This window comes from Macaca mulatta, chromosome 4 (genome assembly GCF_049350105.2).
Source record: "Macaca mulatta isolate MMU2019108-1 chromosome 4, T2T-MMU8v2.0, whole genome shotgun sequence".
NCBI lineage: Eukaryota > Metazoa > Chordata > Mammalia > Primates > Cercopithecidae > Macaca > Macaca mulatta.
The window spans coordinates 181,291,451-181,315,819 of NC_133409.1; the positions used below are offsets into that span (position 1 = coordinate 181,291,451).

General features: G+C 41.3%; 1 protein-coding gene across 4 annotated transcripts in view; it reads left to right on the top strand.

Moving 5' to 3' along the window:
- GMDS (GDP-mannose 4,6-dehydratase) overlaps nucleotides 1-24,369 on the top strand; it is a 629,179-nt gene that overhangs the window by 303,855 nt on the left and 300,955 nt on the right. For all 4 annotated transcript variants that reach the window (NM_001266789.1, XM_077998638.1, XM_077998636.1 and 1 more), the window contains 1 exon segment: nucleotides 5,101-5,228. In NM_001266789.1, the coding sequence (NP_001253718.1) occupies nucleotides 5,101-5,228 (128 nt within the window).

Here is a 24,369-nt window from a genome sequence, read left to right on the forward strand (position 1 = left end):
GGACATACTGATTTTCTTACATTTCTATGAGAAGTGCCATTTAATCTACATTAGTGTACCCGGTGATTTGGCATGGCAGATATTAATATGCAAGTAGTACAGAGGAGACTATGACTTTAGAGTCGTTAAGTGGTTTGTGTTAAGATATCACAGCTGGTTACTAACAGAGCTGGCTCTCCCTCCATTCGTTGAGCTAACTTTTCTTAGTCCTCTTTCTACCTAGAATCTTATAGTTTAAGGCTTTTATAAATCAAGTATGTATTTAAATTAATTATAGGAGTTCCATTATCCACATGTGCTATGATTCACAAACACTTAGGTCATCTCATCGCAGGAGGGATTCCTCCTGCATTGCACTGTGGCTTAGCAAAACAGCACAAGGCTAGAAAGCCAGTGAGACAGGCCTGGGTCAGGCTCGACTACTTGTGCTGACTCAGGAAAGGTGTGCAGTCTCTGTGCACTTCTTTTTCTTCACCTGTTACTTGGGATAGTCTCAGCCCTCATGTTCTATGCTTTTATATAGTTTTTTCCTTAAAAGAGCAGTCTTCCGTAACATGGACTAAAAATGAGGAGAGCAAATTAAAAAAAAAAATCATTTTAAGCCTTTCTTGAGAATTAAGTAGCGAAACATATGGTTACAAAAATGCTTAAAATTAATCAAAAACTTTTTCTTGGAATCAAGAAAACAATTCTATTTATAATAAAAAAGAATAAAGTGTTTAGGAACGAATTTAGCCAAAGTGTAAACATTATTCCCTGAAAACTATTACACATTGTTGAAAGAAATATTAAAGACCAAAATAAAGGGGAATAACATCCTATAGTCGTGGACTGGAAGGCACAATAATGTTAGCATGGGAATAGTCCCCATTTTGATCTACAGATTCAACATGATCCCTTTCAGATTCCCTGTTGGTGTTTTTGCAAAAATCAACAGGCTGATCCTAAAATTCATATGGAAATTCAAGGGACAGAGAGTAGCTAAAATAACCTTAAAAAAGAACAAAGTTGGAGAACTCATACTTCCTGATTTTTAAACTTGCCACAGAGCTACAGTAACCAGGACTGTGTGGTACTGGCATAAGGACAGACATAGAGTACAGCAATGAAATCGAATTGAAAGTCAGAAATTATCTCTCACATTTTTGATTAATTGATTTTTGAGGAAAGTGCTAAGACAATTGAATGAGAAAAATAACCTTTCCAACAAATAATACTGAGACAGCTGGATGTCAACATGCAAATGAATGAAGTTAGACCCTTTCATCACACCAAATATAAAAATTTACTAAAAATTGATCAAAAATTCAAATGTAAGAAGAAAAACTATAAAACTCATAAAAATGTATAGGAATAAATCTCCATAACCTTAGATTAGTGAAGCCTTCTCGAATATGACACCACAAGCACCTGCTACACAAGCGAATATAGACAAATTGGACTTCATCAAAATTAAAAGATAAAAAAGCTTTTATGCTTCAGAGAGCACAGTCAAGAAAGTGAAAAGTCAGCCTACAGAATGAGAGAAAATATTTACAAATTATATATCTGATAAGGGACTTGGATCCAGAATGTATAAAGAATTCTTACAACTCTATAATAAAAAGATAAGTAATCCGATTTGAAAATGGGCAAAGGATTTGAATAGACATGTCTCCAAAAAAGATATACAAGTGGCCAGTAGGCACATGAAAAGGTAATTGCTTCATATCATTAGTTATCAGAGAAGTACACATCGAAACCACAGTAAGGTACCACTCAGTGCCCACTAGAATGACCACAGTCTAGCAGACCATAACAAGTACTGGGGAGAATGGGAAGAAATCAGAGCCCTGTTTCCCTGCTGGTGGGAATGTAAAGTGGTGCAGCCACATTGGAAAAGTCTACATTTCCTCTATTGGTAAAACAGTTCTCATCTGACCCAGCAATTCCACCCCTAAGTATATAACTAAAAGAAATTAAAACATATGTTTGTGAAAAGACATGAACATTGCATTATTCACAAAAGGCAAAGGATGGAGGCACCACAGATATTCATCTCATGGACGGTTAAATAAAATTTGGTATACTTATATAATAGAATATTAATTTGGCCATAAAAAATGAACAATGTACTGATTCAAACCACAATATGGATGAACTTTGAAAATGTTATGCTAAGTAAAAGAAACCAGGCACAAAGACCAGACATTAATATAATTCCATTTATACGAAGTGCCCAGAATAGGCAAATCTGGAGATACAAGGTAGATTATCTGTTTGCCAGGGCTAGGGTACTAGGAGAAAACTGCTAAATGATACAGGGTTTCTTTCTGGGATGATGAAAGTGTTCTAAAATTGATTGTGGTGATGGTTGTACATTTCTATGAATATAACAAAAGCCATGGAAGCATATGCTTTAAATGCATGAGTTGTATGCTGTGTGAATTGTATCTCAAAATAGCTGTTCTAAATAATCGTTAAAATTACATTTTGACCAGGCGTGGTGACTCATGCCTGTAATCCCAGCACTTTGGGAGGTCGAGACAGGGAGATCACGAGGTCAGGAGTTCAAGACCAACCTGGCCAAGATGGTGAAGCCCCACCTCTACTGAAAAAGAAAACACAAAAGTAGCTAGGTGTAGTGGCAGGTGCCTGTAATCCCATCTATTCGGGAGGCTGAGACAATTGCTTGAACCTGGGAGGCGGAGGGTGCAGTGAGCCGAGATCGCGCCACTGCACTCCAGCCAGGGCGACAGAGCGAGTCTCTGTCTCAAAAAAAACAAAACCAAAAATTACATTTTAAGAACTAGAAATTATAGTTAATTTTGACTGGTTATCCAAGATAACTTTAGGAACCAGATAAGAAAAGATCCACCTTTCTAGCATGACATTAAAGTTCTGGTAATATAAGAACTTTGTAGTCACATAGCTCTTGATTTGAATCCTGTTTTAGAATAGTTGATTTATATAGCTTCCCTGAATCTCAGTTTCATGTGGGTACTAATAGTTCTTAGCCCGTGGGTTGCCTGGAAAATTAAATGAGTGACCCCATCTAAAGAGCTTAGCACAGTGCTATCAGTGATAGCCCTCAGGAGGGGCCATAACCATCATAAGGTTGTGGTAAGAGTTGGAGGAGAAAGACCGTTCCTCATCTTTGCGAGTGCTGTTCCTCCTGCCTGGAGTACCACCCTGTCTCACGGCTTGATTAATCCCTTTATGACCTCCCTGGTAGACTCCATTCAAGCTCCATTTCTGGGGGGCATTTCTCACATGCTGCGCCTGGCAGCCATGCTACAACCCCAAAGCCTTTCTCCCCTTGCAGACCTGTCATTTTATTAGGTTCAGCACTGGTTTGTTGGCCCATCTGACCCTCTCTGCGATACCTGAGAGCAGGAGCTGCGGCTTCACTCCCAGATCCCCAGTGCTTAGCTCAGTGCTCAGTGATTGGTGGGTGCGTAGTGAACAATGGCTGAGAGAATCAATAAATTGTATGAATAGGGTCAAATGCTTCCACTGGACTCCCAAACATTAGTTTACTGGTAAATAGGTTAATCTGAAATGTTTTATGTTGAAAAATTTATTTAATGATTTGACATCATTGGTTTCTTAGTATACTTTGAGAAAATAGTATAGTCCTGACATTGAAATAACGATAAACATCAAAAAACCTAAATTTAATTATAAATTTACATTTAAATTTAACTGTTACAAGTCAATAGAAAAATTTTTTAAATTAATAATTAGCCACTAATTACTTACTGGCTAATAAGTAGATTTTCATTTCAAAAGGCACTTTTTTTGAAGGACCTCTTTGTGCTATGTAAACCTCTGTGGAAAGTTGAAACTTTGTATTTTTTAAGGTACCATCTGAATTGACAAGGGAAATTGAAAATTTGGATTTCCACGGTAGTCCCATTGTATTTCTTAAGGATAATAATGTTGCTGTAAACGTACGTATCAAGTTTGTGGAGTAAGTGAATCTGGTGTATGTTTGAACTTGCGCTAAGCCATATTCTTGCCAAACTTTGGAAAACGTATTTAGAAATATTGCCCTTATCCGTGTGCCTGTTCTCCAGAAGCCATACACTTTGATCATAATATTTGCCTCCCTGCTTCATCTGCAAAAGAACATAAAGTCATTGGTATGTGATAAATTATGATATTCATGTATCTAAACTGTATGAATCCATTATTAACTGCTAATATGTGTATTATTACCTTGAGAATTTGGTATTAAATGGTGTTTTCTCATAACCTTACCTTGATACAAGGTAAAACTGTCTCAGAAGTGCCTTTTAACTTTGTGATCTTTTAAAAGCAGGTAGAGTTTTCATTAAAGACCAGAGAACATTAAAACAATTTCAGTACTTTCATCAATATATGGTCCCTTTCATCCAATCATTTCAAAATATTACACAAAATGTAGGAGCCCTTTCTGTAGATAACACTGAAATGAAGTTGGAAAGTGGCATTGCCTTAAGTATAGTACAGAGAAACTTTTGCCCGGGGGCCATATCATATCATTTGGATGGCTGTGCAGGTTTCTGAGTAAGAGCCATCACCACTTATTTTGTTAAGAGAAAGGCAGCCCAAATAAATTCCTTTCTTGTTTCCTTTAACTAGTTACCCTGTGAACTAAGCTATGTTTCTTTCTCTCCCCATGAGTCCCAAAGTAGCTTTATTAATAGGAATATATGATGTTTGTGTTCTTAAAAAAAATCAGGGTGGTCTTAGATGTCTGTCGTCCATTCTGGCATTTCCCTTTATACAACCCTTTTGAATTTTCTGTTAAAAAAACTGGCATTCCAACAGCTTTTCTTTGGCCTAATGCCTGGGCTGCATATTGAAGCAGCAAATTAGGAATGTTAAGATGTCCCCGAAAGAAAAACATTTGTTATGAAAGTAGAGCTGATGTGACACATAGAATTAGGGCTTCTTAACTTGTCTAAATGACAGTTAATGATCTTTCTTCTTTTTCTTTTCTTTTATTATTTTAACAGGGTGGCTGGGAGTGCAGAATGAAAGAAATGCCCAGAGGCCGAAATTGGGTTTGGTTCACCAAACTGTTAAATGTGTCAAATGCACTTGACTGATAATACATCTTTTGCCTCTTTTTAGGAGCTAATTTCGTTACTCGAAAAATTAGCCGGTCAGTAGCTAAGATTTACCTTGGACAACTGGAATGTTTCAGTTTGGGAAATCTGGATGCCAAACGAGATTGGGGCCATGCCAAGGACTATGTGGAGGTAGGAACTGACACATTACATTCTTGAAAATACCCGTATCCATTGATATTCTAAATGCCAAGCGTACAGTGAAAAAGTGTGACCTAGAGATGGGGGCATACAAACCTTTGCCGATGCAGATATGTTTACACTCATGCTACTTTCAATTCTGGGATCGGTAGTTCAAAAGTACAGGTAGCTTACACTGATTGGTACTTGAATGAGGAAAACTTTCACAAATATTCTTTTAATTATTTGTGCTGGATGTTGGATGGATAGATAGATGGAAAAAATGTTTGAATGGTGCTCCTCTTTATTTTGGGGGTATAAAAGTACTAGTTTTCAGATCGTCTAGAAATACTACCTCATTTCAATGTATGTAATCCAAGATTCTCGGACTTACATTATTCTACTAAATCCCGCCCCGAGTAATATTCTTATGGAACTCCTTGCTTTCTGCTGCTGAAGAGTCTGGTTATTAACATCACACACTTCTTAACATGTCAGATTGCGTGTCGTGGAGCTTTACCTATTAACAAGAGAGAAAGATGTTAATAACGATTCTCTTGTAAAATAATGGATATTGTTAAAGGGAAATTCAGATTTTCATTCTTGGGATTCCTAGACATGCTGTTTTGGGTTTGCATATATTACATATACAAGTAGTATGATTTTTCTTCTATAAACAAGTGGTTACATTTTACCTTGTCCTGACCTCCCTGCTTTTAAATATCCGTGTTGGTTCTGCCACCAGACATGAGCAAGCATGGTAGAGACATTATCCTTTCCCTGGAGTTGCCTGTCCTTATTCGCGCTCACAGATTTCCTGTGCTCATGAGTCTATTTCCGTCCTGAGTGGTCCCTCTCTGGGAAACCGGACCCAGCTTTCTTGTTCATTTATGCAATTCAGAAAGAAACCGTAATGCCTACAAAGAAAGCAAACAATTAGTTTGTTTGCTAGTGCAGAGATTAGGCTCACCTGCGATCTTCTTTTTGTTTATAATAATAAAAAATGTGTGTGTGTTTGAACACCTAATAGTGATTTCTGTTACGCACAAAATAATTAGCTTTGACTTTAAATTTTGAACATTGCAACATTAAGATCATTTATTTATTTATTTATTTATTTATTTATTTTTGAGACAGAGTCTCACTCTGTTGCTCAGGCTAGAGTGCAGTGGCATGATTTCGGCCTACTCCAACCTCTGCCTCCCAGGTTCGAGCGATTCTCCTGCCTCAGCCTCCCGAGTAGCTGGGATTACAGGCATGTGCCATCACACCTGGCTAAGTTTTGATTTTTTAGCAGAGATGGGGTTTCACCATTTTGGCCAGGTGGGTCTCAAACTCCTGACCTTAGGTGATCCGCCCGCCTCAGCCTTCTGAAGTGCTGGGATTACAGGGATGAGCCACCGTGCCCAGGCTAGATCTTTTAAATATGTGCTTCTAAGCTATAATTACAAAGAAGCATTTTATGACATTAATCCTTAGATATATTTTCAGAACATCACATCGAAAACTATATAGGTCCACACTTAGAAATTATGAGAAAGTAGATACTGGCAAGAGAAGCCAAAACTTTCTTTTGTCTAACCTAAATGACCTTACCTACTAAAAAATAAGAGGCTTGTTTTGTAAAAATACATTATTTTCTCAATAATATCTATTTATCGTTTAGCCTTCTAGCCATCAGCATCTGCATAGAGCTATGTAATAAGCTATATAGGTATTTTTTTTTTTTTTTTTGAGACGGAGTCTTGCTCTGTCGCCAATCTGGAGTGCAGTGGCACAATCTCGGCTCACTGCAACCTCTGCCTCCCGGGTTCAAGAGACTCTCCTGCCTCAGACTCGTGAGTAGATGGGACTACAGGCGCGTGCCACCACACCCAGCTAAGTTTTGTATTTTTAGTAGAGACGAGGTTTCACCGTGTTGACCAGGATGGTCTTGATCTGTTGACCTCATGATCCACCCACCGTGGCCTCCCAAAGTGCTGGGATTACAGGCTTGAGCCACTGCACCTGGCCATATATAGGTATTCTTTATCCAAAATCTTCTCCAAGTTCAAGGAAACAAATAGATTAAATTTCATTCAATTTTATTATTTTGCACTTAGGTGAAAAAGGAGTCAGGAATCTAATAGATTTTGATAGTGAGGGAAACGGTATACCATAATGTTGATAGTGCTTTTTACAGGTTACGTTTATTTTCTTCTTTATACTGTCTTTATTTTCCATATATTTTAAATGAACGTGTGTAAACCTTTGTAATTGGCTGGAGTAGGAGGTGATATTTCAGAAATAGGCCAAATAGTCTTATGAAAATGAATGAGACTGTTAAGTAAGTAAGGAGAAAGTCTTGTGTAAACTAGTAGATCTGAAAGAAGGACCCTGCTGTGATCTCACTCCCCAAATGCCAAGCTAGCACTGCTGCAAGTGTAGTCCACATCTTGGCACAACAAGCCCACATTTGAATTAGCATAAAATAAAAATATTTTATAAACATTTTGGCTCAAATAGGGGTTGGTGCAAAAAGGTTGTGTCAAATGAAGTCATTTTTATTATTGCTTGACAAGATGGTCTCATTACAGCCTTTTCCACAGGCCAACATAGTCACACAACACTCTAGCCTTTGAATAAAAATACATAAACACTCTACCCTTTAAATAAAAATTTGAAATGGCTGGATTCCATGGAGAGACAGATAGAAAGTTAGTCATTCTCCTTGCCATCCAAGTCTTGATTGGTTCCATAATACAACTGGGTCTTGTGTACTAAGGACTCTCCTGGGTTTCTAATATGTTGATGATGTAGGAAGCATTTTATAGTTCTCATTTATGTGTTCTGAACAAAGTTTAAATTTCTTGGTTTCTGAAAAGGTACGATTATTAAGTAAGAATTTATAGCTTGGTACTCTCCATTTTAAGAAATATTATCATTCCTTGCAATTTTAAATGTATTAACATAAGGTGACTTCAGAGATTTATGACTAAAAGTGAATTTGTTGCCAAAATTAAAGTCAGCAGTCATAAAAATGAAAAAGGAGAGGTATTGTTTGTTTAAAACGCATATGCACCCTGACACTGAAATCAACTTTAGAATAAAGAAGTGTTTGCAAATGTAGATCAAACAAGTCCTATTACCGTCTCATTTACACACATTTTAATTATACAGTTGAAATGGGAAGAGTTCCCTTATCCACCTCGCAGAGCGTGTGATGGGGTGTGGCCTGCTTCATTCGTGCCCCACTGCTCAGACCTCTTGGGGGAGCATGCAGATGGGCAGGTTGTGGGGCTCCCACCCTGCGGCAGTGTCTAGAGGTGATGTTGACAGCTGAAGCCCCAGCGCGCATGCGTTACAGGGCGCGCTTTCAGCTTAGCCGTCCATGGGTGGCTTGTGTTAGCTCAGTTAGACTCCTTATCTCCAGGACAGAGCGCTTTCTGTATCCTGAGGTTCTTGCTTTGGTATACTGGAAGAATCAGATCACACGTGGGCTTGGAGAATAAGTGCAAGGTTTTATTGAGTGGAAGTGGCTCTCAGCAGATGGGGTAGCCAGAAGGGAGGTAGAGTGGGAAGGTGGTTTTCCCCTGGAGTTGGGTCTCTCAGTGGCCGGAGCTCTCCTCTCTCCGCCCCGGCCAAACCCCGCATACTTCCACCGGTCTGTGGACTGCTGGTGTACTGGTGCCTGCTGGTACCTCTTGACATTCTCTCAACATCCAGCTGCTTGTGTGTTCCTCTGGATGTCCAGCCGCTTGTGTCTCTGCCTGCTAGAGTCTCGGGGTTTTTATAGGCACAGCATGGGGGTGTGGTGGGCCAGGGTGGTCTTGGGGAAATGCAACATTTGGACGTGAAGGCAGGAGTGCCTGTCCTCACCTAGTCCGTGGGCATAGGCCCCGGGGTGGAGCCCTTACCAGGGACCTGCCCTTCTCCTCCCGGCACTTCCCTGCCCCTCTTCCGTATCACAACCCCTCTCTTTTATACGCAAAAATTTTAGTAAACTTTTAGATGAAGTGACTGACACTTTTTTACTTATCAGTGAATTTCTGTAATGAAGAGCAGAGAGCATTTTCTCCTCCTGTTGTGAGGTGGGTGCTGGTGATCCCTGCTGTGCAAGTAGATTGTTTCTCAGCTTAGACAAGCTGTTTTATCTTGATTTTTCCATCTGTGTAAAGGACAGAATATAAACCCTGTAAAAAATTAGCATCAGTGCGCTATACATATATGAATAAAGCTTACCTCTGACTTGTAAAAATTTTCGCAACGATTTATAAAAAGTCCTTACTTGTTGCTGATTCCAATTCATTTTCATCCACCTGTAGTCTTGCTTCCTAGATCAAGATGTCTTCAAAGTTACTTAAATGAGTAAGAAGTATTTCAGCTTGAAGAAAAAATATATACAGCTATATTAAATGATATTGTACTTCTGAATAAAGTCATAGGCAGTTAGATCTTTTCCAGTATTTTCTTATAAAACTTTTTAAACATAGAGAATAATTGAATAAATTTTACCTCAAATACCCACATACCACCCAAATTCTGTAATTAATGTCTACAATTACTGTTGCATTTTGAGCAAAAATTACTATTTAAGTAATTACTGCAGTGCTAATGGCTTACAGCTATAAACAATTAGCACAAACACAAGTTACTAAAAATTTGCATTTTATGGGATATAGATAGCAGTTCAAACTTTTAAAATATTTTTATCTTAAGTATTTACCTGACCCCTCTACAACCTGCTTTTATGCCCACCTCCCTCCATCTAGGCTCAAGCAGCTTCACAAGAAACACTCTAGTGGCAATGCATGCCATTTTCAACCAGTGTCCAGCAGTCAGGATTATAGCAGTGGTGGCTGAAAACAGCAAGGGAGAGAACCTCTGACTTCTCAGGGTGGCATTGTTCGTTCAGCATATATTCTATTGAGTACCTGCCATGGTCACTGTTCTGGTTGCTACAAATGACAGTGTATGGTCCCACTGAGGTCCCACGTTGATAAAAGTATGTGAAACACAACTATAGCCAGAACATATTGACTGATAAGCTAATTGGTAGGAGCTGGGCCAGAGTATCTTAAGGCTCTTACCGCCCACAAAAAAGGCCCCTTGCTCTTGGGAGACAGGGTGAATCAAGAGACCTAAGTCCATCCTCTTTCCAGGACTCAGTAAAAGCCATGTATAAAGTGGCAAGAGGTTTTCCTGCTACAGCAAATCCCACAGATGCTCCAGAAAGGTCCTACTGGTAATCCGGAGGACGTGAAGATCGTTCGGGGTGAGCGTTGAAATTCAGCAGAATTTAACATCATATACCTGCATCCTTTTTTGTGTGTGGAGGTGGCAGGGGACAGTGAGCACAGACTGAATAATAACAAAACGGCTTTTAGAAATAAATGTAATTGCCAAATGTTAAGCACTTGTTACATACTGGAAACTTTTGAAGACTTTTTATAGATTTTAAAGGTAAGAAACTGGCTGAGATAGCTATCAGATCTTGCTGAACCTGTGCTATTGGCTGTATCAGGTAAAGAAGCAAAGGGTGTGTTTGGGGAAAGTATGCAGTCAGGTCTCCAGTCCCTTCTGTCCCGTGTCCTCAGAATGAATTCACCTTCATTCCAGCTCTCAGTTCTCAGCTAATGCAGAGACCTGGGGAGGGTGAGGAGCCTCTGGCAGGGTACATAGGTTATGGACAGAGCTGGGAGAATTGCCCACTGCTGCCCAGTCCTTTCTTTCCTATCTGTCCATCTTCTACTAGCATTTTGTATTCTATGTGACACAAATCTGGAGGCATCAGATGTCATTTAAACTTTGAGATCTTATTTAAGGGAAGTGTGCTTGTTGCAGCATCACCTTTGATGTCAGATTTTTCACGACCCTTTCATTGGACTTGTGACAGGGTGCTCCATTTACTTGGCCCGCCATGCTCAACTGCTTGCGGGAGGGAGCGCATGAGTGAGCGGGTGTGGGATCCGGCTGGCTGCTGCTCTGTGCACTGGCAGGAGCAAGCTCCATTTACTCAGCGTGCTGCGCTCAACCCCTTGCGGGAAGGAGCATGCACGTGAGAGAGCAAGACCAGCTGCTCTGGTCACCGGCAGGAGCAGTCTCGTGCGGGTGTTGCTGTGGTACACAGGTGGGGGTGCCTGTGCCCCTGAAGCCCAGAGGGTGTGTTACAGTGCTGTCTTAGCTCTGCCGTCTGCGGACAGCCGTGTGTTATCAGCTCAGCTGGCCCTCTGCCTCATCACGTGGAGCAGCTGCCCTCCACCAGCGAGGGCAAAGGGCCAGTGTAACAGCCTTTTCTGGGTACCCGCACTCAGTGGGTCCTGAGCTCTTGTCTGGAGTCCAGGAAGAATGAGGTGGCGTGGACACTTGAAGGATGGTGAAGGTGGATGCACTAGTCTGTTGTCATGCTGCGGCTGAAAACGTCCTGGAGACTGGGTATTTATAAAGGAAAGGAAAGGAGGTGTAATGGTCTCACGGTTGGTTCCACGTGGCTGGGGAGGCCTCACAATCACGGTGGAAGGAGAAAGGCATGTCTTCCATGGCAGCAGGGAAGACAGAGAATGAGAGCCAAGTGAAAGGGATTTCCCCGTTTAAAGCCAACAGCTCTTGTGAGACTTATTCGCTACCATGAGAACAGGAGGGGAGACCACCCCCACGATTCAGTTGTCTCCCACTGGGTCCCTCCCACAACACGTGGGAGTTATGGGAGCTACAATTCAAGGGGAGATTTGAAAGGGGACACAGCCACACTGCACCAATGGAGGATTTTCTTTAGCTTTGGGAATGGCTCTCAGCAGAGAGGGGAGCTGGCTGTGGAGGGGACGGGACAAACAGGTAGTCTTCCCTCGACGTCTGGCCGGCTCTTCCCTGAAGTCCAGCCGCCTCTCCTCCGAAGTCCAGCCGCTCTCTGAAGTCAAGTCTCCTCTCTCCAGTCAAACCACTTTTCTCGCTTCTACTGACTGAGACTGGGGTCTTTATAGGCAGAGGATGGGGTACAGGACGGGCCATCGGTAGTTTTGAAAAAGGCAACGTTTGATGGGCAAAAAGGCATTATTCAGAAACAACCATTCAGGAGACAGTGGACAAACAGGAGTAGAGGCTGTCACCTTGGGCCATGAGTTTCAGGCTTTTTGGTTTGAAGGTGGGGCTTCACCAGGGACCTGCCCCTGTCTGCCTCCTGCCTCTGTCTCCATCAGTAGACCATGTTTGTTCATATGCAGGAGAGTAGCATATAGCAGTAGTGTCTTCTTGTGTTTCAGTTGTCTAAAGTGTTAGTGGTGCCTGAATCCGTTTGTTAGTAAGGCCTTACTTAACAGAAAGCAATGGTGAGGTTGTAGCTGTCTCATAAAGTGACAGTGGTCCAGAAAAACCAGGCCTCTGCCGAGAGCTATCTTAACAACATCGTTCCTGTCTTCCTAGCACGGGGGAAGGCATTGTGTAACTATATGCAGAGGATATTTACCTGGAGAGTTTCCTAGAAAATCCGTTCTATTAGAATATTTGTCAAGTGACTGTTAGATAATAAGGCCAGCAGTTGAATTTCTACTCACTTTGGGAGTCTGATTCCATATTATTACTTCGGAGCCTAAGGTGTTCTTTCTTGGAAGGCAAATATGTCCCTGGCCTGCTTGCTGAATGTGTTATAATACTTGTCGATTTTTTATTTTGACTTTTTATATTGATTAGTGAGGTATTGTTATTGTTTTCCATTGTGGGAAAAAATCTTCTAGCCTTCTGTGGGGCTATTTAATACAATCTCTTTGAAAAATACACCAAGAAATACAAATGGAAATAACTAAATAAATAGTCTCTCCTTTATCTGTATTTAGAAGAACGTGGTTTCTGTGTTGTTTCTAACAAACCAAACATTTAAGGGAGGCAGTTCAAGGGCCTTGATTAATAAAGAGAAAAGAACAGCTTTATTTATAGGAAAAGAAAAGCTTGTAACAGTTTCCTACATCTTTGAAACATAACATGTTTAGATTAAGCAAAAAACCATTTTCCTGATCCGGCTGTGGAAAACTCTGTATAACAAATTCAACTCGCCATTTCTCTTTTTTCCTCTTTTTTCATCCTGAACAGTAAACTTTTCAGTGTATTATTTAAAATAAGTTAGAAAAATGTAGAAAATCAGTTGCCTGCTTTATCTGGCTGGGTCTTGCTTGATTGGAATGACATCCCAGGAGCTGCTGTGTCCCCAAATAAGAACCTGTAGCGCCCGTTTTAAAGTGTTGTTTAATGAAAGACACCTATATCACCCATATTTCCAGTATGAATTGAGTTTTCATTCACAGATAATTTAGAAACATGAGACTGGGTGCATTCTTAGATCACATTTTCAGTTTGATTTAAACCACATAATATTGAGCATATGATGTTAAATCAGAAAAGCAGTTATTGGCAAGGATATGTATGGAGAGAGGATGAAAATGCATAAAGTTGCATATTCATATAAAATGGGTTAGGTATAGTGCCTGTGGACGTGGATTATGAGGATTATGAAACTTCATGTAAGGGCTGCTTAAGTTCTAATGGGTAGCAATTAACCACATTAAGATAGAAGCTTGTACTCCACCCTTTAGTCATGCTCGTTGATGTGGAGTGTCATTATGCCACTGCGGACCATGAAGTGACCCATTGTACTTGAAAGTCATGGTGCTAGTCTTAAGAGCAAAAGTCCCAGGAAAATAGTGTAAGAAAGTTCTTACACTAAAGAACTTCTCACACTTAGGTTAGCTATTCACTTTTACACTTACCAAGTCCATGAGATTCCTTGAGCTTTCTCTATCCACCCCAGCCCGGTCTGCCCTTCCTCTTTCCCAACCCTGCTCCCCAGCTGCCTCTTCCTTCACTGGTGTCTCCCAGTTTTTTGTGACTTCCATGAAAGTCTGGAAAATCTGAAAATATGAACTAAACTGACTGTTTAATTTTAATAACAAGACTGTCCATGGGAAATAGATATAAATATCTCTTATAAGATGCGACATCATCTACATTTAGTGATGATTTTGCTTAGACAAGGTATATATCTTCAGTATTCAGCGCTTCATATTTACACTCATGCACTCTGGAGAGGGCAAACCGTGTTTGCAATCGAGGCAGTCTTTTGCACACACACCATATGTTAATCACTCTGTCTCTCTTGCTCTGTCTCTTTCCTAGACACACACAGGCTGAAAGTCCGATCTCTGTTTTTCAATGCATGCTAAAGTCCTGTTTGGCTTTATCCTACTGATTAGCACCTTTATTGCAGGAAATAATTTACTAAAATTACGTGTTTTGTCTTTGCAGAGCTCTGGTGGAGAAGCCTGGGGGCTCTGCTCTGTCCCTTTGTGGGCCACTTGAATGCCCAAGCCCAAGCGCCCGGTTCCCAGGCTCATCCTCAGGGGACTCTAATGCAAGCATGTTAATCTTGCCTTTGTATCCAAGGACACAAAACAACACCTTTTTTAAGCTGAATGTTCCCCAAAGCAAAGAAACACGTTTTATTTTCAGCCCCGTTCACTTCCTGCTGGAAGACACCTCTTCCGCTTCTGCTGTGGGAGGGAACTAGAGCAGTAATGCCGCAAAGATTCTCCTTATCCTTTTTCTCAGGTGAAGAAGAAAGTTTGATCCTCTCTGTGAGTGTTGGGTCATTTGTATTTTTAGTATCTGTTGTTTCAGTTTTCTACCTGTTGACGTCAATACAGCTGGGATAATTGATGGCTTTGTAGTGCTGATTTGATCTCCCCTAGACTCTGATTGTCTAATGACCCAGGGCATCAACGGTAAGACCAGGCAACATGGACTGGATGCTGTAGGAAATGGGTCAGATCTCATGTAAGCATAAGCTGTTTAACACTGACTTGCTGGTGAAATACGTTTAATACAGGCTGGGGACTTTGTTCCATGTGCTCCTACTCTATGCCTTATCGAAGGTGAAGAATATTCAAAAGCCATTGTTCTCTTGGGATCAAATTACCAGAGGATTTTTGACTTGTTAGAGTTGCTTCAGAAACTATGCTACATATGCCCCAAACAGATAAATTTGGGGTATAGTTAAGTAAAAGTCTCCTTTTCCTTTTAGAAGAGAAAAACAATTGGACTTCTCCTAGGGCCAGTTATGTACAGGTACAGTTTACAGAAGCCGAATTATGTAAAGGCAAAATTGAGAAATCCTTTGAGAAATTGTCTTTACATTGTTGGCCTAAGCCTCATATGGAAATTATTAGTAGAGTTCTCAAAGAAAGGGATGAAATTACTCCATGGGATAGCTTCCCTAAGTACCTCTCAGAGTTATGTAAAATATTTGAGATCACTTTTACCATTTTTCTCATAGAGAGAATGGTTGGGCTCTTGCTATAAAGAGAAAAGTGAGGGAGACCTCTGAGGACCAGTCAGGACTTTGTTAGCTGTCTCATGTCAGTCTCTTTTGGGGAAGCTTCTTGAAGGCAGGACCTGGATCCTATCCCTCTTTATCTTTAATCATCCCTCCCAACATGCCTGGCACATACAGATGCCCAGTAAATACCTGAATTGGATCTCCCTGCCCATCGTTTCTTCATAAAATTATAAAAATGAAATTGGTGTATATGAAATGTGTTCCATTTGTTTTACTGTTAAAAGATGCTTTCTTTAGCTAGCACAAGACATTGCCCCCAGAATATGATCTTACCACACTTAGGTTGAGTTGTGCTGGGTTTACTTGATGTCAGCAAAACGTTTGCAAGCACCTTTCTTTCTTGTTCAGTGCAGACCGTAAAGGAAAGGAAGCAACGTCTATATGTTCTCACACCGCGGCCAGTTTCCTGATTTTCTCTAGAGTCTACTATTATTAGACCTTATGCCTAGCTTTATTTTTACTTTTGACTTACTTGCTTATTTTGAGGTAGGTCTCACTCTGTCACCCATACTGGAGTGCAGTGGCATGATTTTGGCTCACTGAAGCCTTGATCTCCCAGGCTCAAGTGACCCTCCCACCTCAGCCTGCTGAGTAGCTGGGACTACAGGCATGTACCACCACACCCAGCTGATTTTTTTTTCTTTTTAGTAGAGATAAGACCTCCCTATGTTGTCCAGGCTGGTCTTGAACTCCTGAGCTCAAATGATCTGTCCATCTCGGCCTCCCAAAGGGCTGGATTATAGGCGTGAGCCACCATGCCCAGCCTTATTCCTAGTTTTAAAGGAAGAATATCTAAGCAGATAGAAAAATGGAAAGGTAGAAGGATAAACTGGCCCTATTTTACAAAACAATACTTAAAAATCACTAATCTAGCGTTAGCTTGAAAGACCAAGTACCCATGGGAGTACTTGATGATGTCGACATCAGCTCATTCAGAAACGTTTTTGTGTGATCATCACTCTATTTCCTCTCAGTGTTCAAGGATCTCACTGGTTAGAGGATTCTTCTAGAGAGCCAGAGTTCCAAGGAAGGCTCTGTTGTTACGGAAAACCTTCCCGCTTTCCTGTCCCTCCCTTCTCCCCTCTCTGTCGTGTCTCCCCGTCTGTACCCGTCACCAACACATGCAAATTAGAAGCAGGTCATCTTGTAATAATAGGGCTTTATTTTTAATATAGTATATTTTATTATATTAATATACAGAATTTTACTTAAAGATTCTTATGTAGTATTTGACAGTGGCTCTGGGAAAATCTGTGCACACAGTGCGGTAAGAAGAAAGGAAAAGCCTTCTGCAGTACCATTTTCTGTCCCTTGTAAGTGTGGTTTCATTTCCTCCCTGGTCGCACATCGCCCACATGCTCAGACGACATATCCCTGTTCTCGGGTCCGTCCTCCAGCTTCTGACTCACAAAGCAGAGCAATAATGTGTGGGTGCTTGTGCTGGAGGGTACAGGTTGCATTCCGGGAAGGTGACTTGGCTGGCCTCCTGTCTCTCGGGCCATTCTGTCACCAAGTCCACAGGATACAGATAGCCATTCAAGGTAGTGGAGCTGTGCCTACTTCGTCTCACCAGAAAAAGGCAGAGATGAGGATGCCAAGGGCTGCATAGTTTCGTGTGTTTTTTCTTACAGTGTGTCCTTTAGTCAAGAATTATTCGCTGGTTTTGCCTGGGTCTTAAATTTCAAGTTTGAAAATAAAATACAAAGATCTATCACTAGAACTTATTTTAAACCCTGGAAGGTTGTCCTTTTCTATTCCTGTAGTGCTTTGTCGTTTACATCTTCGTATTTGATTCTCCCAACACGTATGTAACCATGGTTAGGAGAGCACGGATTGTGTTTTGTCATTTTCGTGGGAAAAGGCTGACATTGAAAGCAGAAGCCCTTGGCTGATGTCTTCTCTTGGTATCAGGCAGTGGGTCTCAGCCCTGTCCTGCCAGCTCCTCAGGGCAGTGTCTTACCATGATACGGCACCGTGTTTCTGGGTTGATTTTTGGCATATTTAGTCATTCTTGTGAGATTTTAAAGTCATGTTTTTTAGTGGCTTCAAGTGTTGATTGTGTAGCAAACATATTCCTCTCACTAGGAATGACATATAAACTAGCATCTCTGCTACTGGCCTGATATCTGTAGTCATACTGTGAAACCACCCCAGTGTGAGAAACCGAGTGAGAAGGAAACTGTAAAACATCTCAGGAGCCAAATGTTAAAAGGCTAGGCCCTGTGTCCTAAGCAGACTTCCTTTATAGTAAGTAGTATTTTAATAGTGGTACAATCATATAATTTGAAGAAGATATCACTTGTGTACAGGAAATACAAGTTTAACAGAAGTCATTTCATTTGATGCTTATCTTCAAAAAAACACCTGAAGAAGCTTGAAGCTGTGGCATGGGTGGTTTAGATTCCATTGCCTTTTGTCAGTGGCAGTGGAAACTTCATTGTAGTTAAGCATCTGCCTGGGCCTTTGGGAAAACAAAGCATCATTGACTGGCTGGCTAATGAGTCATCTATTAAAATCATCCCTAATGAATTGTGGGTTTGCTTGTTTAATTGCGCGTGGTGTTGGGCTCTCAAATGTTAGCAGTCCAGTGGGGCTCAAAGAAACTACATTGGCTTTATTGAGCATTTCGGTCGGATTCTTCCAAAGTCACTGTGCCATGATTGGCTTTCTCTCTTGTTCTCCCTCCCTTTTTGTCTCTCTTTCTTTCCCTCTCCTTCCCCTCTGTTTATCCCTACTTCTGTTTTTCCCTCTTTCCCTTTCCCTCCTTTCCCTTCCCCTCCTTCTAGGTCCTCTTCTCTCCCTCTCCCTTTCTTTCACAAGTTGTGGGGTAGGAATACAATATAAAAACTCTTACTTTGGAGAATCTGTGCTAGGGCCAACAGCATCTTGAGTATGAACCACCCCCGACCCCGCATGTGAAGGGTTGGTAGAGCCTGGTGAGTGGCTGACAGATGCCCCCTTTTCCTTTAGCTGCACCCTCACGTTTCAGCAGCACTGGTCGCTGTGGGCATGCTACCTTGGACCTAGGTGGCTACTGGTCTTCCTTTCCCTACAGCCATGTTGTCAGTCTAGAACAGGGTATCAAAAACATCGTGGGAATAAAGGGCTGAACTCCATAAAAACTACGATTGTATATTGAAAACGTTTAAAGACAGTTTTTACACCAGTAAGAATGCCGAGATTTTCAGGTACAGCTTAGCTTCCACCTGCGAAGCTGCATAAGCAGTGGCTGGGCAGATCCGAATGAGGAAGGTGTCGCCATCTCCCAGTATGGCCCTTTCTTTATGAACAGCTCTAATGGTCAGTTGTTATTTTAAAGAAGAAGTCTTCCTTGAGCCTGAAACCATTAATTAAAATACCCATTTAGCCTTTATTTTGAAAACCTTACTACGTACTGAAAATGCATGAACTACTGGACACTTTTACAAGCTTACTTTCACAGCAGTCTGGTAAGATAGGTGCTATTCTCATATTTTTCTCATTAGAGGGAAAAAAATAAGGTGGAGAGAGAGAAGCTTCCTGAGTTTGGCCCAGATCAGGCGCGTTCATCCGGCCGACCCTCGTGCTGGCTGTGCCCTGCACTGCGATGCTCTCTCTGCCTCCCACATGGCTGCCAGAGTCGCCTTTCTGAGATACAGATACTGTCATATTTCAACTTAAAACCATCAATGTCTCCACCACGGAATAAAGGCCACTGTCTGGAGCATGCATTCTCGGCCCTGGGCAGGGCCCCAGCGTCCTCCCCTGGAGCTGCTGGCCCTGCACTGTTCCAGCCCTGGGCTGCCCCTGCTTGCCCTTGGAGTCCTGCCCTGCTCAGGCCCAGCACTCAGCTGTCTCTGCAGATGCCCTCCTCAGGCGCCCTGCTCTCCTGGCCACTTCACTGAAGAACTGGCCGTTTCCCGCTTCTTCTGCAGCGCTTTATTCTCAGCCCTGCGAGCCCCTGCCAGGGCCTGGCTGACACGCTTGCGTCTGGCCCTTGGCATCTCTCACAGCGTCTTGAACCCCGGTGCTCAACTACCTGAGATTGAACTGAGTCAAACCAACTCAGCCTCAAATCCAAGTGTCCAGCTTCTTTATGGGAAAAGCAAAACCACTGGCTCTGTGGGGACACACATTCTCTGCAGATACAGTGGATGGCTCGAGGTCTGAGGCATGCGAGGCCTCCGTGCTGCTCTCCCTTTAGTGGATGCCAGCTCCTACTGTAACTGGAGCCCAGGGTGGGCAGTGGCCGGCCGCTGCCTGACTTGCAGACCTCCTGAGGTATCCTCACCATCCCAAGGTCATGGCAACCTTGCAGACTTCTGCCCAGGCCTAAGCAGGAGGCGGGGCCTGTGTGGGAGAGGCCCTAGCACTGCACTCATCAGAGCTGTGCGCATGACCACACTGCTCCGCTTCAGGGGGCTCAGTGACTGGGTGTTGAGCTTTGCAGACTCCAGTCAAGAAGGGTGGGCAGTTGGGTGTGACACGAGAGGATCCAGAATTTGCCATCCAAATCCTTGGGAGACACAAGACTAAGGCCCAGTGCCTGCTGCAGTTCTGCCTTTGACATTGTTAGGGATGCACCTTGGGAACTTGGAGCACAGGGATCTTCCCTGGAAATAGTCTCAGGTGTCACGTGTCACCCTGCATTGGGACTTCATGAGACTGTGAATAACTACATTAAACCAGATGTGTAAGAAGCCAGAGTATAGGTTATAGTTACTTCAGACTGTATTTAAAGGTTCTCTCTCTGTCTTTTTTTTTGAGATGGAGTCTCTCTCTGTCGCCCAGGCTGGAGCGCAGTGGCGCGATCTCGGCTCACCGCAAGCTCCGCCTCCCGGGTTCATGCCATTCTCCTGCCTCAGCCTCCCAAGTAGCTAGGACTACAGGTGCCTGTCACCATGCCTGGCTAATTTTTTGTATTTTTAGTAGAGACGGGGTTTCACCGTGTTAACCAGGACGGTCTCGATCTCCTGACCTCATGATCCACCCACCTCGGCCTCCTAAAGTTCTGGGATTACAGACGTGAGCCACCGCGCCGGCCTAAAGGTTCTCTTAATTAAAAAAAAACAAAAAGCAAAACAAAAAAAAATACAAAAAACCTCTTTCGTGATGATTCACACACGTTCTATGTAATACAAATCAGAGGCTGGCTTTTGGCTCCCACAGTTTAGCAGCAGTGCCTAAATGGGATTGCTAGTAGCATTTTTCCCATCAACAAAAAGATCTGTAGGATGGATGTACTGTATTATTTTTTCCTTTCCCCCGCTACATCCATTCACTGATGTAGATGGGAACATAATGCAAACTTAAGCTTGCCTTATTTACATAAATCTTCCTGTTAGCTTTCCGCTTTACCATATCTGCATTTTTATGTTTGACCTATTAGTACTTTTTTGGTTTTATAGAGAAAAAAAGTGCTTCCCTCAGCAGAACCATCTGGCGTCGTTTCCTGTTCCTCAGCAACTACATGTGTATTCTAGCAAGGCCGCCCTGTGGTTTTCTGAGTGGTGCTGTTTCACTGGTGGTCTTAGAATTCAGCTGGAGTGATGGAAAAGTTACACTATGGGCTTCTTTCAAGTCTAGAGTTTCCAAGGTGAAAAAGTGCATATTATTGTCATTTTTGACGTAGCATTTTTTTTTCCTGTAACTGGAATATGGTCTTTTAAAACAAATCACACCCTTCTATTCTTTGAGGAAGAAAACTTGCTTCTAAAAACATCTTTTAGATACTTGGCTACCATATTTCCTTGGCAGCAAACTGAGGCAACTGAGGATATAATCCAGACATTTTTACCACATGCAAATTTTCTTAAAGGGTCAATTATTAATAACTAGTTTTCTTCAACAATGAAGGAGTAAGGTAACAATAAACAATGAGCAAATTACATAACTAAAGGATGTGACATTCAGTTTATAGTTTGTGTGGCAGAGGTAAGTTCAGTCAGTCTCATCCTGAAGGGCAATGTGTAATACTGCTTTGGGCTTGCGGTACACACAGAGAATCCCAGCTGGTCATTGGGCACATTTTCAGAGGGGTGCGTGCATGAGGTTGAAATTCTGTATTTTTATGTTGTAATATTCTACAGATTTTGAAAATTTTCTGACCAAGTGTGCACTTATTTTTCACTTTGTGAAATACTGCTTTCTAAATCTCTGTTTTTAGAAACAGTCCCCAAAAGATTTTGTTTGTATATGTGTATTTCTTTTTTTTTCTTTTTCTCTTTTGTTTTTGGTCTGTGCACATCCCACGGGTAATTGAGATCCACAGGCTGTGGAAAGAGGAACACCCCAGAGGATTTTCTTTTTCTTTTTTTGAGGGAAGGTGGGGTATCACATTCATCACCCAGTAGGCATTACATTTCACATTTGGTTAAAACTGTGTTTTATAACTGTTTGTATTTAAAGCTTTCAAATTTTACTGTGTAAGATAATGCAAAGTGTTTAACCTGTTGGCTGTTACATAGAAAGAACTCTAAAAAGATGTAGTGCTCCCCACAATCCTTTGATTAGATCACTTATTTATTTTATTTTATTTTATTTTATTGGACAAAGTTGCACTCTGTTGCCCAGGCTGGAGTGCAGTGGCGTGATCTTGGCTCACTGCAATCTCTGCCTCCTGGGTTCAACTCATTATCGTGCCTCAGCCTCCCGAGTAGCTAGGATTACAAGCGCACACCACCACAACTGGCTAATTTTTGTATTTTTAGTAGAGACAGAGTTTCACTATGTTGGCCAGGCTGGTCTCAAACTTCTGACCTCAGCTGATCCACCCGCCTCGGCCTCCCAAAGTGCTGGGATTACAGAAGTGAGCCACCATGTCCGGCCAAGATCACTTATTTTTAGTGATCAGAAATGGTAGATTCTAAAACGATAAGATTATGAAATATTTTGTTCTTCTCCTTAGTTTGAAAAAGTCCTCAAATGTAGCCTCAGGCCTATAATTTTTTATGAAGACTTTAGAGACATTGAAAAAAACTCTATACTAGGGGATTTGGTTTTTGGAGGTGCTTTTCCCCTACAGAGTGGTTCGTGGTCCCTCGAAGACCTTGCGTAGTCGGGATGTTGCTTGAAGGTGTGCAAAGTTGAAGGGAATGCTCAGTTTTAATTTTAAGAGGAAGGAAAAAAGTTAAAAATTGAGGCTAATAAAAGTTAATGAGGAACATTTAAATCCTTCAATGGTTCAATTTATGTTGCAAGTCAGAATGGTTCATACCGTTATTATATGTGTATGGCAACATCCTCTCTCTGCTGTAATTCTTTTCCCTTGAAAACTAGCCTGTGCGGCGTGGAAGGCACATCATGCTCTCATGATTGCTGTTCGTTCTTTTGACAAATTCCACGTTGTTGTTTTTTTTTAATAGGGGAAGGAATAGGCACAAGGAAATTAAAATATAAGCGTCTGTTTTTTTTCTGCCATTTTTTTCCTGTTTGACAGATTACTGAATAAAGCATGGTTATCAGCAGAGTGACCATTTCTAACTGTCTCTTTGTGCTTAAAAATTTATTTTGGGATGGGAAACATTCCCCAAACCCAGAGGGTACACTTAATATGCCAGTTTTCATTTGAGAAGAATTACTTTTCAGTTGTAGGTGTTTTGGGATGTAGCCTGACTCAACATACAGTATTAATGGTCCAAAGATAGAACAGCTGAACTTTCTGACTGCCCTTCTTTGGGAGACATTAGCATGTCCCTGGAGACAGTTTCCCCAGCTCTGGTTACGCAGATCAGTATGTAGGGAAAGCTTATTACTTTTAGAAACGTTACTCTTGGATGGCCCTGTCTATTACCCACATCAAATATATGGTACACATTGCTGTTTTCTTTGCTTTGGAAATGCTTTAGAACTAGACCCTCCATCTTTCCCTGACTGTAGGGTCTAGGCTGTGGGAACAGATTTTGCATCAGACCGCCTTGGGAAGTGAAGTGAACTTTTTAGTGATAAATTTAATTAATTAATTGCCATTTTTCCAGAACTTCCAGAGATTTTTCTTAAAAACACAATGCCAGGTTTTTAACAGCAATTTTTAGAAAGTCAATGCTTAGCTCATTCAGAGAAAAACCCCTATGATCCATTTCCTAGAGGGCATTAGCCTTATCACTTGTTTTTATTAACAATATGTATAGATATAGATATAGATATACTTGTGGAATTTATCTCTAAATGGAATATTAAATCTTACCCCTACACATTCCTCATACTGAGGCTTTTTGTGGTGAGGACGGTGACTGTACGCCGGGATCAAAAGAGCCTCGTGTATGTGCAAAGCATCTGTTGTGCTCTATGTTGTGTCCTCAGCCTTTGCATGCTGCTGTCCAGCCTCGTACAATCACTTAACCATTCCAAATCTTACTTTCCTTATATTCAAAGGGAGGGGGCTGGAGTTCAACATAGGTTAAGATTTAGAAACTGAGAATATGGTATCATCTTTTTCCATACAGCATTATTTACCATCTAGTATAAAGTTTATGTTGTTTTTAAATATATCTGCTAACAAAATGTAGTGTTCTGTGACAGAGTATGATTTTGTGTTTTAACGTTGTACAATCCCTAAGTGAAACAAATTATTTATAAAGCCCAGTATCTTTTTTTTCAGTTTCATTTATTATTCTGAGCTTAAGCTAACATCTTTTTTTTTTTTTTAAACATACCAGGATAAAAAATACTATAGAAAGTGCTACCTGATAGAAGTAAAATTCAAGCTATACATGCATGCCATACGGTATATAATTTTAAATTTTCAGTGATTATTACACTATAAAAAATAAAAAAGTAGCAGTAATTTTAAGAATATTTTTATATAAGTCAATA